Genomic DNA, 14,970 nt, shown 5'->3' on the forward strand with positions numbered 1-14,970 from the left:
TGGGTGGGGTGCTGTAAAGGTGTGTATGGTGTTGGTGTAGTATGTGGTGGGTGGGGGTGCTTTAAAGGTGTGTGTGGTGTTGGTGCGGTATGTGGTGGGTGGGCGTGAGTGAGAGGTGGTAATTCTATGTGTCTGTGTGCTAACGGTGAGCACACAGGTGAACTATTTTAAAGGGACAGTTTTTATATTAAAAGGGTATCATTATAGATCCTGGGCTACACTGGTATTGCATTGTTATTTCACTGGTATTGCACTGGTGTTGAACTGGTGTTCCCTAAACTTGTAATGCACTGGTCTTGTACAAGTACTGCACTGACATTACAAGTGTAATGCACTGGTACTGAACTGCTATTGCACTAGTGTTGAACTGGTATTTCACTGGTACTGCTCCAGTACCGACCTGATACTGAAATGGTACTGAACTGTTACTAAACTGGTATTTCACTGGTATTTCACTGGTTTTGCACTAGTGTTTAACTGGTATTTCACTGGTATTTCACTGGTATTTAACTGGTATTTCACTGGTATTCCACTGGTACTGCTCTGGTACCACCCTGATACTGAAATGGTACTGAACTGTTACTACACTGGTTTTTCACTGGTATTACACAACTACTGCACTTGCACTGACCTGGTATTGGATTTGTATTGCACTGGAACTACACTGGTATTAAACTGGTATTAAACTTGTACTGGTATTAAACTGTACCAGTGAAATACCAGCACAAACATCATGAAATACACAAGTTCATCTTTTAATAAATAATAATAAAACAGGACAAACATGAACAAAGTACATGTTTGTTTCCCAGGTCAACGATGACGTCTCAGAAACAACAATAACATCTTTTAAGTTGAAGTTTAACAAACAAAAGACAAAAACTGAATGTTCAGTTTAATACAATTTAACTTAAAAACAAGGATCTTTCAAATGCTGCTTTTGCAGACATTTCATTTCCGTTGGTGTTTTTCTGAAGACAGGTCTAGACTTTAGTCATGCACATAAAGGAAATAACATCGTCACAGACCTGCGGCTGAGAAAACCACCAGAACATGTGGTTGTTTTTAAAACTTCATCTCTGTATAAGTCCAGGATGGAAACTTGTTATTTTATTGGAAACCAAATCTATCACTCTTTTAAATCAAATCCACCTCAAGGGTCAACTGAAATGTAACAAAAGTAAATCTTCAACAGAAAAACCCTTTTGCGTGTTCACTTTTAAACATTCAGGGTTTTTTCCTGTAACTTTGACCTGTTTTTATGTATTTCAGGAAACAAAGACACACTTACTTACTCTGAAGATGGTTTTAGTGGTTAAGTTCCCCAGAAACAGGAAGGTCCACCATCAGAAACAGGAAGTTCCACCATCAGAAACAGGAAGTTCCAGCATCTCAATCAGACCTGCAGCAGAGAAGCATCATTTCATCCAGCAGAGACAGAATGACACCACGACTGCAGCTCTTCATCACTTTACTGCTTCACTTTGAAGGTAAAGATCAACTCTGACTCGTGTTTTAGGGTTTAATTTGATATCAAATGTGTTTTCTTTAATAAAACTCACCTCTGTTACAATCAGACCACTTAAAAACAACGTTACATAACTCTGAATGATTCACCAGAGATTGTGTGTGTTGAATTATCTTCTCTGTGTTGACAAACATAAATATGTAGTTTAAATATGTTTCTAGGGTCAGGTTGATGTGTGAAGTGTAAAACTTTTCTCAGAGTGTTTTTCTCTGCAGCAGGAATCAGTGGTAGATTGATCTATCTCCATCACAGAGCTGGAGATGACGTCGTTTTACCGGTTGACGTTGATTCTTCACATTACCAATGTTCTGGTGTTGAATGGATTCATTACAAATATCGATATAAAAAAGACATTGTTCTTAATGGAACTATTGTGAAGAGGTCACCTGGAGCTGACAGGATGAGTTTGAGCAGTAACTGCTCTCTGATCATCAACAACATCACCGCTGAAGATGCTGGTCGTTACACCTGTACGACTAGATATACCTACACACATGTGTATCTGAATGTTTTAACAGGTGAGTGTTTTGACTTAATAACTTCCAGACTGTCAGTTTGAATCCTCCTCATCAACTCTGAGTGAAACGCTGTTAAAAGCTTGTGTGGATTTGTCAGCGTGTTTGGGATCGTCCTCAACATGATGGATCCTCTCAGAGGAACTGGAACACAAACACCTGACGTTTATTCACACGTTGAAATATTTGATTTTCCATCAGAAAATCACTCAGTAAAACTGGATCAGTAAAATGAGTTTCTCATATTCAAGTGGCGTAAACTACAGTTATTTGTTTTCTTCCAGTCTCTCCATCTCCACCAGATGTGGATCCAGGAAGGGATGGAGATGTGACATTACGCTGTTCTCTGATGAAAGACTATTATTTGGATCCCTGTGAGCAGAACAGCATGATCTGGGTGGATGAGACAGGAAGTGTGCTGCTTGGTGAAGGTGATGGGTTTGTGTCTGGAGGACAGAACAACTGTGTTTCTGATCTGATGGTGAAACATCAGAGACGCTCCAAGAGAAGATTCACCTGCCGGGTTGTTGAAGGAGACAGAGTGGAGATAGATGCTGAATACACGCTGGACTTTACAGGTAAGACCCTGAAATCATGGAGACCAGGAAACTAGGTGAACTGGAATAGTTAATGGAAATGAAATAAGGGCTTGTTCAAGTCCAATGTTGCTTTTCTGTGTTGATAAAACTAAATATCTGAGTGAAACATCTTATTTGGTGTGTTGAGTTCAAGACGTTGTGTTTTTCTCTGCAGCGGAAACCGGCGTGAGAACAATCATTCTCTACCACAGGGTTGGAGATGACGTAGCTTTGCAGAATAACGTTGACTTATCGTCTTCCACCTGCTCCAATGTTGAGTGGATTTACAGCAGAGACACAAGTTCAGTGTCTCATGTGTTTGGTTCTGGAGGAGCTGAGAAGACGTGGCCTGGAGCTGGCAGGATGGACAGGAAGTGCTCCCTGATCATCAGCAACATCACCGCTGGAGACGCTGGTCTCTACGAGAGCCGGCTGAGGGACAAGTACAACACCGTTGTGTATCTCGGTGTTTTAACAAGTGAGTATTTGGACTGTGTGGGAAACAGTGCAACCAGAAACACCCAACCCTTGCTGGGTTTGTCCGTCCCAGGAAGGGTTTCCCAACCCTTGCTGGGTTTGTCTGTCCCAGGAAGGGTTTCCCAACCCTTGCTGGGTCTGTCCGTCCCAGGAAGGGTTTCCCAACCCTTGCTGGGTTTGTCCGTCCCAGGAAGGGTTTCCCAACCCTTGCTGGGTTTGTCCGTCCCAGGAAGGGTTTCCCAACCCTTGCTGGGTAACTCCATCCTAGGAAGGGTTTCACAACCCTTGCTGGGTTTGTCCGTCCCAGGAAGGGTTTCACAACCCTTGCTGGGTTTGTCCGTCCCAGGAAGGGTTTCCCAACCCTTGCTGGGTTTGTCCATCCCAGGAAGGGTTTCCCAACCCTTGCTGGGTTTGTCCGTCCCAGGAAGGGTTCCCTCTTTGGATCCTGCCGTTGAACGGGACGGAGGAAAAAACACTCATCATTACTTTCTGTAGAACATCATTTTTTCCTTCTGTCTTCACTTCGACTTCGTAATCAATCATAGCACAGGTTTTTGGTGTTTCTATCAGACAGTAACTCAGCAAAGCTGAAACAGTAAGGTGAAGAATAGTTCCTCACATGTTAGAAAGACGTTCAAGGTTTTTGAGTGAAACTACAGTTTTCTGTCTCCTTCCAGTCTCTCCATCTCCACCAGATGTGGATCCAGGAAGGGATGGAGATGTGACATTACGCTGTTCTCTAATGAGATACAGTGGTTTGGGTCTCTGTGAGCAGAACAGCATCATCTGGGTGGATGAGACAGGAAGTGTGCTGCTTGGTGAAGGGGATGGGTTTTTGTCTGGAGGACAGAACAACTGTGTTTCTGATCTGATGGTGAAACATCAGAGACGCTCCAAGAGAAGATTCACCTGCCGGGTTGTTGAAGGAGACAGAGTGGAGATAGATGCTGAATACACGCTGGACTTTACAGGTAAGACCCTGAAATCAAGGACACCAGGAAACTAGGTGAACTGGAATAGTTAATGGAAATGAAATAAGGGCTTATTAAAGTCCAATGTTGCTTTTCTTTTTTTTTTTTTTTTTCCAACTCTGTTTATTGAATTTTCATTTTTCAACACATAAATGACAGTAACAATGAAGCAAGTATCAAGGTTTACATTATCACGTAACTCAAATAAGGACAGTGTACAATATATATAAACAAACAAAAAGAATAATAAAACAACAAAAAAAGAATAGGACAAAAATACACATACATACAAACACACTCATTTACTCGGGGAAGGGGGAGGAGGGGTGGGTGGGGGGGTTTATTCTGCTCACAGCTTTTCTAGTTAGTCCTCAGGTTCTTCATCAATGCTGAGTGAGTGAATGTGGTCAACAAAAGGTTGCCAAGTTTTGTTAAAGGCTTCCAAGGAACCCCGACGGGAGAACCTAATCTTCTCCAGCTTAATGCAGTATAGGATTTCATGTATCCATCTATTGTGTGTGGGCGGAAGCGTATGTGTCCATTTGAGGAGGATGAGCCTTCTAGCGAGTAAAGTTGTGAAGGCTATAACTCGTTTCGCAGTGTTAGGCATCCCAGTGTGTCGTGGTACTCCAAAGAAGGCAGAGGGGGTCGGGGTCAATTGTGCTACCCAAAACCCTCCCCAGCGTATCAAACAACCCCAACCAAAATAAAGACAATTTCGGACATGACCAAAACATATGCATGTAATCTGCCAGTGATAATTTACATCTGTTACATGAGTCAGCCCTATCTGGGTAAATCTTTTCTAATCTTGCATTGGTGTAGTGGCTCCTGTGTAGGATTTTGGATTGAAGTAGACAGTGTCTTGCACATATAGAAGATGTGTGTACCAGATCTAACATATGATCCCACTGATCATCAGTGATATCAGTCCCAAAGTCCTGACTCCACACAGCTCGAAGTGAGTCCAGTCTGGTTGGATTAACCGCAAAAATGTTTCTATAAATGATAGAAATCAACCTCTTAGAGTCTGTCTTCAGAGATAGAAACGGGTCTAAACTAGAGTTTGGGGGCTGACTAGGGAATTGCGGGTATTGATTCTGAACAAAATGTATAACCTGAAAATAACGAAACCGATGGGAGTTTGGGAGAGTGAATTTAGCAGCCAGATCAGAAAATTGAGGGAAAATCCCATCAATGTATAGGCTACTGACAGAATGTAGACCTTTCTCATGCCAATCCCGAAATGTTGGATCTGAGTAAGAAGGGACAAAACAATGATTGTGGTAAATGGGAGCCAGACCTGATGATACATGTAAACCAAAGTGCTTTCTGAATTGGCTCCAGATTTTTAAGGTGTTAGTCACAATCGGGTTAATGGAGACCTTGAGCGGCAGAGGTAATTGTGCACAAACCACTGACCACAGTGAGTGCCTGGATGAGGATATCTCCATTTGAGCCCATTGGGGTAAGCCAGCTTGTGCAATTTTGGAGTTCCAAAAGAGGAGTTTATTAATATTACACGCCCAGTAATAATGACGGAAGCTTGGCAGCGCCAGGCCACCCTCTGCCTTGGGGAGTTGGAGAATCTCCTTCCTAATACGAGCCTTTTTATCACACCATAGAAATGAATTAATTATTTTATCAAGAGAGAGAAAAAATGAGTTGCGTAAGAAAATCGGAATTTGCTGAAAGAGATATAAAAATCGCGGTAGAGTAATCATCTTGATCAGGTTAGCACGTCCCATTAAAGAGAAAGGCAGGGAGGAGGGCCGCTCGGTGGCGCAGTGGGTTAAGTGGCGGCTCATATACTGAGGCTACAGTCCTTCTCCTGCAGCGGTCGTGGGTTCGAATCCAGCCCGCACACCTTTGCTGCGTGTCTTCCCCGTTCTCTCTCTACCCCTTTCCAGTCTGCATCTCAATAAAGGGCCACTAGAGCCCAAAAAAGAAAAAAAAAGAAAGTCAGGGAGGACCACCTGGCTAAGTCTTCTTTGCAGCGCTCAACTGAGGGATCAAAGTTCTTGGCAGCTAGTTCTGTAAAGGATTTACTCACAAAGATACCCAAATATTTGAACCCTTCCGAGGCTTTCCTAAAGGGAAAAATATTTTGAGGAAGAGCATTAGCCAGATCGTTAACTGGAAAATATTCACTTTTATGAAGATTGAGTTTATAACCGGAGATTTTCTTAAATACCTCTAATATGTTCAAAATTCCAGGAAGGGAATTAGGGGGGTCCGAGATATATAGCAGGAGGTCGTCCGCGTACCACGACAACTTGTGAGTTAACCCTTGGCGCATGATACCGTCAAAACGACCCTCATTACGGAGCCAGATAGCCAACGGCTCAACGGCGAGCACAAACAGAGAAGGGGATAAAGGACAGCCCTGTCTGTTACCTCGCGAGAGCGGAAACGAGTTGGAGCGGATACCATTGATATTGACTGAAGCAACCGGGGATGTGTAGAGTAACTGAATCCAGGAAATAAAATTAGCACTGAAACCAAACCTGTTGAGAGCATAGAACATGTACCTCCACTCCACCCAGTCAAATGCCTTTTCGGCATCTAAAAAAAGAACGATTTCGGGAGAGTCCGCGGTGGGGGTGTAAATAATGTCGAATAACCGTCTGGTGTTAAAGAAAGAATGTCTACCAGGGATAAAACCAGATTGGTCTGGATGAATAAGAGCAGGCAATACTCTCTGGATGGCTTTTCTGTGTTGATAAACCTAAATATCTGAGTGAAACATCTTATTTGGTGTGTTGAGTTTAAAACGTTGTGTTTTTCTCTGCAGCAGGAACCGGCGTGAGAACAATCATTCTCTACCACAGGGTTGGAGATGACGTAGCTTTGCAGAATAACGTTGACTTATCGTCTTCCACCTGCTCCAATGTTGAGTGGATTTACAGCAGAGACACAAGTTCAGTGTCTCATGTGTTTGGTTCTGGAGGAGCTGAGAAGACGTGGCCTGGAGCTGGCAGGATGGACAGGAAGTGCTCCCTGATCATCAGCAACATCACCGCTGGAGACGCTGGTCTCTACGAGAGCCGGCTGAGGGACAAGTACAACACCGTTGTGTATCTCAGTGTTTTAACAAGTGAGTATTTGGACTGTGTGGGAAACAGTGCAACCAGAAACACCCAACCCTTGCTGGGTTTGTCCGTCCGAGGAAGGGTTTCCCAACCCTTGCTGGGTTTGTCCGTCCCAGGAAGGGTTTCCCAACCCTTGCTGGATAACTCCGTCCCAGGAAGGGTTTCCCAACACTTGCTGGGTTTGTCCGTCCCAGGAAGGGTTTCCCAACCCTTGCTGGGTTTGTCTGTCCCAGGAAGGGCTTCCCAACCCTGGCTGGGTTTGTCCGTCCCAGGAAGGGTTTCCCAACACTTGCTGGGTTTGTCCATCCCAAGGAAGGGTTTCCCAACCCTTGCTGGGTTTGTCCGTCCCAGGAAAGGTTTCCCAACCCTTGCTGGGTTTGTCCGTCCCAGGAAGGGTTTCCCAACCCTTGCTGGGTTTGTCCGTCCCAGGAAGGGTTTCCCAACCCTTGCTGGGTTTGTCCGTCCCAGGAAGGGTTTCCCAACCCTTGCTGGGTTTGTCCGTCCCAGGAAGGGTTTCCCAACCCTTGCTGGGTTTGTCCGTCCCAGGAAGGGTTTCCCTCTTTGGATCCTGCCGTTGAACGGGACGGAGGAAAAAACAGTCATCATTACTTTCTGTAGAACATCATTTTTTCCTTCTGTCTTCACTTCGACTTCGTAATCAATCATAGCACAAGTTTTTGGTGTTTTTATCAGACAGTAACTCAGCAAAGCTGAAACAGTAAGGTGAAGAATAGTTCCTCACATGTTAGAAAGACGATAAAGGTTTTTGAGTGAAACTACAGTTTTCTGTCTTTTTCCAGTCTCTCCATCTCCACCAGATGTGGATCCAGGAAGGGATGGAAACGTGACATTACGCTGTTCTCTGGTGAGAGACCGTTACTTTGGTCCCTGTGAGCAGAACAGCATCATCTGGGTGGATGAGACAGGAAGTGTGCTGCTCGGTGAAGGTGATGGGTTTGTGTCTGGAGGACAGAACAACTGTGTTTCTGATCTGATGGTGAAACATCAGAGACGCTCCAAGAGAAGATTCACCTGCCAGGTTGTTGAAGGAGACAGAGTTGAGATAGATGCTGAATACACGCTGGACTTTACAGGTAAGACCCTGAAATCATGGAGACAATAAAAACTGGATGTCATCATTCAGACTTCACACTTTTAATCAGTTAAGGTGGTAAGATTGACTTTCTGACCATTTTGTTGAATCCATTGATTCCAGATTATACCGGATTGATTATTGGATGGGTGGTCCGGGGGCTGATGGTGGTTCTGGTCATCATCGCTACGTTTCTCATCATTTACTGGATGAAAGTTAAAAGGAACAATCCCAGAAATCAAACAGGTGTGTTTGACCTGCCTGTCAGGTTGTTATTTAGTTTCTGAAGTTAGATTGAGTTAAACTCTGAAACAAAATCAACAAACAGCATTTTCTCAAACTGGAATAAAGCAGTTAAAGATGTGATTGCTTGTGAAAATGTCGTGGAGACTTGTGGACGACTGGTGAGAGTCTGAGATGGTGGATTTCATCTGCCGCTTTTCAAAGAACGACTGCAGGATAAAATGATCTAAACTAGACTTGAAGAGAAGACGTCAACTGCACATGCAGAGAAAAGAGGAAGTAGAAACTATTAGAAAGAAGTAGAAAAATGAGAAGTAGAAGTAGAAGTACAAGTAGAAGTAAAAGTAGAAACTAGTAGAAACTATTTCTTCCCTCCAGCATCACTGGAAATGTAACATACGTGACTTATTAATGAACATGTTAATCAGAAGTTATATTATTAGGCCCGAGCACTTGTGTAGGACATCTGTAGGAATTCTTCTTCTTCTTCTTCTTCTTCTTCTTCTTCTTCTTCTTCTTCTTCTTCTTCTTCTTCTTCTTCTTCTTCTTCTTCTTCTTCTTCTTCTTCTTCTTCTTCTTCTTCTTCTTCTTCTTTTTCTTCTTCTTCTTCTTCTTCTTCTTCTTCTTCTTCTTCTTCTTTTTCTTCTGACAAAAGGAAGTCCTTTTTTCCCCCTAAACGTGCCCAAAAAGTCACCAAATTTTGCATGCAAGCCAGGCCTGGTGAAAAATGTGATATTTAATGGTTTGCATTAATGGGCGTGGCCTAACGGCTCAACAGCGCCCCCTTGAAAACTTTGTGCCTCAAGCCCCACAATACGTATTGACGTACATGCACGAAAATCGGTAAACACCTGTATCATGGCACAACTTAAAGAAAAGTCTCTTGGAGTCATGCCCGAAACCCAACAGGAAGTCTGCTATTTTGAATGAATTGTGTCAATTTGGCACCCAGGTGTGTTATACATCAAAATATTCGTCTCCATCCTGTGACTACGTGGCGACACTAGACGCCAAAACGCGTGCCCCCCCCCCTTCATCTGATTGTTCCATATTTGATAGTTCCCCAAAAGTCACCAAATTTTGCATGCAAGCCAGGTCTAGCGATAAATTTGATATTTAATGGTTTGCATTAATGGGCGTGGCCTAATGGCTCAACAGCGCCCCCCGGAAAACTTTGTGCCTCAAGCCACACAATACGGTTTGACGTACATGCACGAAAATCGGTACACACCTGTATCAGTACACAACTTAAAGAAAAGTCACTTCGCGCCATGGCCGAAACCGAACAGGATGTCTGCTATTTTGAATGCATTGTGTAATTTTGGCACAATTTATGCCATTCCTTCGGCAATTAATACGGCCCGAACCGTAACGTGCACCCAGATGTGTTATACCTCAAAATGTGCGTCTCCATCGTGCGACTACACGCGTTACTTTTCTCTTTCAAAAGTGTTACCGTGGCGACGCTAGACGCCAAAAAGCGCGCCCACCCTTCATCTGGTTAGTCCATATTTGATAGTTCCCCAAAAGTCACCAAATTTTGCATGCAAGCCAGGCCGGGCGATAATTTTCATATTTCATGGTTTGCATTAATGGTCGTGGCCTAACGGCTCAACAGCGCCCCCTAGAATACTTTTCTCTGCCATAACTTTTGAATGGTTTGACATAAAGAGTCGTGGCTGGTGTCATCGGACTCGGTATTGAGTCCTTGACCATAATTGGTGAAACTTAGCCCTGCCCCTTCTTCTGATTGGTTGTTCCTTTTTTCTGCTATAACTTTTGAATGGTTTGACATAGGAAGTCGTGGGTGGTGTCATGTCTGATATGCTTATGGGGGGCGGTGGCCGTGAGTGCGAGGGCCCGTTCATCGCTGCTTGCAGCTTTAATTATTAATAATAATGATAGAATAAAGATAATAAATGTGTTATCTTGTCAACTAACTCTAAGAATGTAACATTTTTTGTTCCAGATGTTCAGTTGCCAATGCAGCAGTATGTGAGTATCTTCACTAATATTTAATATTTTATATATACCGATATGTAGCTTTAAAATATAAATATGTATGGAATATCCATATGGAGCTGGAACAGTCTCATAATTCGCAAATGCACACACCGTTTCACAAATGCACAGAACAAAATTCACAAATGCACAGAACAATTCACACGTGCGTAGGACAAGATACACAAATGTATTTTTGATGCTACACACAAATATAACCTGATTTACAAAAGTTTTTTTGTCTGTGAGCTGCGCTGGATTTGTGTGGGACTTTTGAGACTCCCCTGATGTGACTCGATCCACAAATACGTTTTGTTTTTTTTTTAACACAGAAGGATCTGCAACCAATCAGATGTCTTCCTTTGTTTCAGCCAATTATAAGAGCACACCACACGTGGGGGACGATTTACTCTAAACCAATCAGATTAAAGGGGCGGAGACTCCTGCTGTTTGAACTGCGTTAGCGTCGTTCGCTTAGAAAAGTGATTAATTGTTGGAGTTGGTGGAGTAAAGATAAATAAACAAGACAGCAACACAGGATGGAGAGGAGATCACTGCTCTGATTTTCTTGTGATCTCGGTGAAGAAAACAGCGCGATCAGAGATGGTTTGTGGGGCCGTTCAACCAGAGCCGTCAGGAGATATTTCTGTATTTGAACTATAGGTGTCTTTCAGGAGAACAAGCCTGTCGACGCATCAAATGACGGGGGTGAATATACTTGCTGTTCAAAACGCGACCTGCAGTTCTGGATAAGGCCACGAGTGGCGCTGGTCCCGGTCAGACACCAGCTGACCACAAGTGACCAGACGTGGAGGTCGGAAACAAGCAGCTGTTATCCTCACATTTATGATGTGACATCACCACCACACAGAGACAAACATGTGTCAAAACAGCGGTGGCAGATCAACACATTCCCGGTGCAGAGTCATGCATGGGAAGATGCAGCGGTGATGATGCTGGTCGGGGGTTTACCCACCGATCATCAAACGTCTGAGCTGGATACAAAGGTTCTTCGATTATCAGTCGACAGCCACCGACTTTGCTCCCGATATTTCGGTAAATTAATCTCCTGAAGACATGCGCTGCTGCTCCACCTGGCCGCTGCTCGTCCCCGTCAGGTAGAAGGATGACGGCCAGCTCTCTGCTGTGGTCCGTCTGGTTCTGAGCTGAATCAGCGGGACAATCCCATGTAACACGTCGTCCAACCAAACGGAGCAAATACATAAATATCTCTGCTGTTTCTCATCATCAGTTGCTGCATCGGCAGGACTAAGAGCTCTCCTGACGGCTCTGGTTGAACGGCCTGACAAACCATCTCAGATCGCGCTGTTTTCTTCACCGAGATCACCAGAAAATCAGAGCAGTGATCTCCTCTCCATCCCGTGTTGCTGTCTGGTCTATCTTATCTTATCTTTACTCCACCAACTCCAACTATTAATCACTTTTCCAAGCAGACGGCGCTAACGCAGTTCAAACAGCAGGAGTCTCCGCCCCTTTAATCTGATTGGTTTAGAGTAAATCGTCCCCCACGTGGGGTGCACTCTTATGATTGGCTGAAACAAAGGAAGATATCTGATTGGTTGCAGATCCTTCCGTGTTAAAAAAAAACATATTTGTGGATCGAGTCACGTCAGGGGAGTCTCAAAAGTCTCAAAAGTCACATACAAATCCAGCGCAGCTCACAGACAAAAAAACGTTTGTAAATCAGGTTATATTTGTGTGTGCATCAAAAATACATTTGTATATCTTGTCCTACGCATTTGTGAATTGTTCTGTGCATTTGTGAAACAGTGTGTGCATTTGCGAATCATGAGACTGTTCTAGCTCCATATATCCAGGTTAATCTAATATTTCCTGTTTGTTCATTTCCATCAACATTTGCTGCTGATTATTCTTGGTTTTCTGGTAATAAACCTAAACACCAGAGAGTCAATCATTAATGAGGTCTTAGTTTACTAACAAGACGTTAAATAAACATTTATAGCTGCTAACTTCCATAAATTTTATTAATAGATTTTATTCTGATATTGATATAAAATAGTATAATTGCAGATCAATTTCACAGGAACCATTAAGAACAGTCCATTATCATGTAAATATCATCTTTATCTCCCTCTGGTGGTGAAAACGGGAATTACAAGGACATTGTCTGTTTCCACAGGTGAACAGGGATGAAGATGGTGATGATGATGATGATGTGGTGAACTATGAAAACGATGAAGGCCTGCCTGCTTCTGTACGATCCACTGATCAATAAATCAGCTGTGTGATGGAAATGTTAGCGTTAGCCTGATTACAGAGCAGCAGACGGATGTTTGGTCTGTTAGAGGGAAAATGGCTGGTCTGAAAGGCTTATTTAGCTACTTATTCAGTACTTATTTATTACTTATTCAGAGCTAATAACTGAACTCACTCCACTGACTCTCTCCAATGGAAACCTGGAGCTGCAGCAGGCGGATGTTGAAAAGGTCTTTAGAAAGATTAAGACAAATAAAGCACCAGGACCTGATCAGATCAGTGGACGCTTGCTGAAAGTCTGCTGCAGTCAGCTGTCTGGTGTTTTCTGCTCTCTCTTTAACCGCTCCCTGGCCGAACACTCTGTCCCATCACTCTGGAAATCTGCCATTGTCTGTCCAGTAGCCAAAAAGACCAATCCAACTTGTAATAATGATTATCGACCTGTGGCATTAACATCACTGGTTATGAAGAGCTTGGAGAAGCTTGTTCTTTCTCAGCTTCAGGAAGAGCTCAGTATGCGTGCTGACCCTCTTCAGTTTGCCTACAAGCGGCACAGGGGTGTGGATGATGCTGTTCTCACCTTGCTGCATGAAACTTTCACTCATCTGGAGAAGCCCAAGTCCTTAATCAGACTGGTCTTTGTGGATTTTTCTAGTGCATTCAATACCGTGCAACCCCACTTGATGGGCAGGAAACTGTTGCAACTGGACACCAATCCACATCTGATCCTCTGGGTCCTCTCATTTTTAACAGACAGACATCAAAGGGTTCGGGTCAATGGTCACCTCAGCTCATCAAAGTTACTTTCCACAGGAGCCCCCCAGGGTTCTGTTATCTCACCGGTACTTTACACTCTATACACAAATGACTGTAGGAGTACGAGCCCTGGCATAACATACATGAAATACTCTGATGATACTGTTATTGTGGACACTACCAACTCAGAGGGTCAGCTGCAGGCTGAGATGAACATTTTTACAGAGTGGTGCAGGCAGAACTGTCTGGACCTCAACATTACTAAAACTAAGGAACTGGTTGTTGACTTTCGGAGAGGTCCATCCAGCATCCCCACTCTGTCTGTCAACAATCAGCCTATAGAGAGGGTTGACTCATATAGGTATTTGGGGACAGTAATCGACCACAAGCTGAACTTCCAACCTAACACTCAATCCATTTTTTCAAAGTGCCAGCAACGCCTCTTTTTTCTTAGGAAACTCCGTAAACTTCAAGTCCACCAATCAGTTCTGACAGCATTTTACAAGTGTTTTATTGAATCAGTTTTAACCTTCAACATAACAGCTTGGTTCGGATCCTTATCTAACATTCACCGTAATCCATTAAATAAAATTATTACATTGAGCAGCAAAATCATTGGACAGAATCAGGAATCACTGATCAGCATCTATAACAGAAGGACTAAACGAAAGGGACAACAAATAGCCTCAGACATCACACACTCACTCTACAGTCAGTATAAGCTCCTCCCTTCAGGTCACAGATACAGATCACTACAATTCAGGACAAACAGAGCCATGTCAAGCTTCGTGCCCTCATCAATCAGACTCATAAACAGCTGATCTTACCTATTCACTTTTTTACCCGCTTTTATACATATTTTTTAAAAATCATTGTATTTATCACGCACTTAACGGGGGACTTATATTTTTTTATCTCTCTCTCTCTCGTATTTTATCTATGCTATGGTTTACAGCATCTAAGTCCAGCAGTATTTGTGATTGCCCAATGTATGTTGCTTTATTGATTGTTTGGTTTGTTTCTGTACTGTCCTGTTGCATATGTTATCTGTACACGCAATGATGCTGATGCTTTTCCACAAATGAAGTTCCTAACGGATAAATAAAGTTATTTATTATTATTATTATTATTATTATTATTATGCCCGTTGGAAGTGTTCTATTATTGTGTTCATATTATTCTGTGTTCGTTAGCTGCATCATACCCTGTGTCCGCTGTATGATGTCACGTATGATGGACGTCTCCATGATTCAATGTACTGCTATGGTCCAGTATGTCCCGTATGATGGACGTCTCCATGATTCAATATACTGCTATGGTCCAGTATGTCCCGTATGATGGACGTCTCCATGATTCAATATACTGCTATGGTCCAGTATGACCTGTATGATGGACGTCTCCATGATTCAATATACTGCTATGGTCCAGTATGCTGCGTCCACTGCTGGAGATTCGGACCTCGCCCTGCTGGAGGTGAA

At 43.2% G+C, this 14,970-nt stretch overlaps 1 protein-coding gene across 1 annotated transcript; it reads left to right on the forward strand.

Moving 5' to 3' along the window:
* The first annotated feature begins 1,435 nt into the window (after positions 1–1,435).
* Positions 1,436–14,627, forward strand: LOC133450877 (uncharacterized). Its single transcript, XM_061729779.1, has 10 exons — positions 1,436–1,490; positions 1,744–2,046; positions 2,328–2,621; positions 2,797–3,099; positions 3,776–4,069; positions 6,864–7,166; positions 7,962–8,255; positions 8,378–8,500; positions 10,467–10,492; positions 12,660–14,627. The coding sequence occupies exons 1-10, from the start codon at positions 1,442–1,444 to the stop codon at positions 12,753–12,755; spliced, it is 2,085 nt and encodes a 694-aa protein (XP_061585763.1). The 5' UTR covers positions 1,436–1,441; the 3' UTR covers positions 12,756–14,627.
* The last annotated feature ends 343 nt before the right edge of the window (positions 14,628–14,970 follow it).

The sequence above is a fragment of the Cololabis saira genome, chromosome 9 (assembly GCF_033807715.1).
Source record: "Cololabis saira isolate AMF1-May2022 chromosome 9, fColSai1.1, whole genome shotgun sequence".
Classification (NCBI taxonomy): domain Eukaryota; kingdom Metazoa; phylum Chordata; class Actinopteri; order Beloniformes; family Belonidae; genus Cololabis; species Cololabis saira.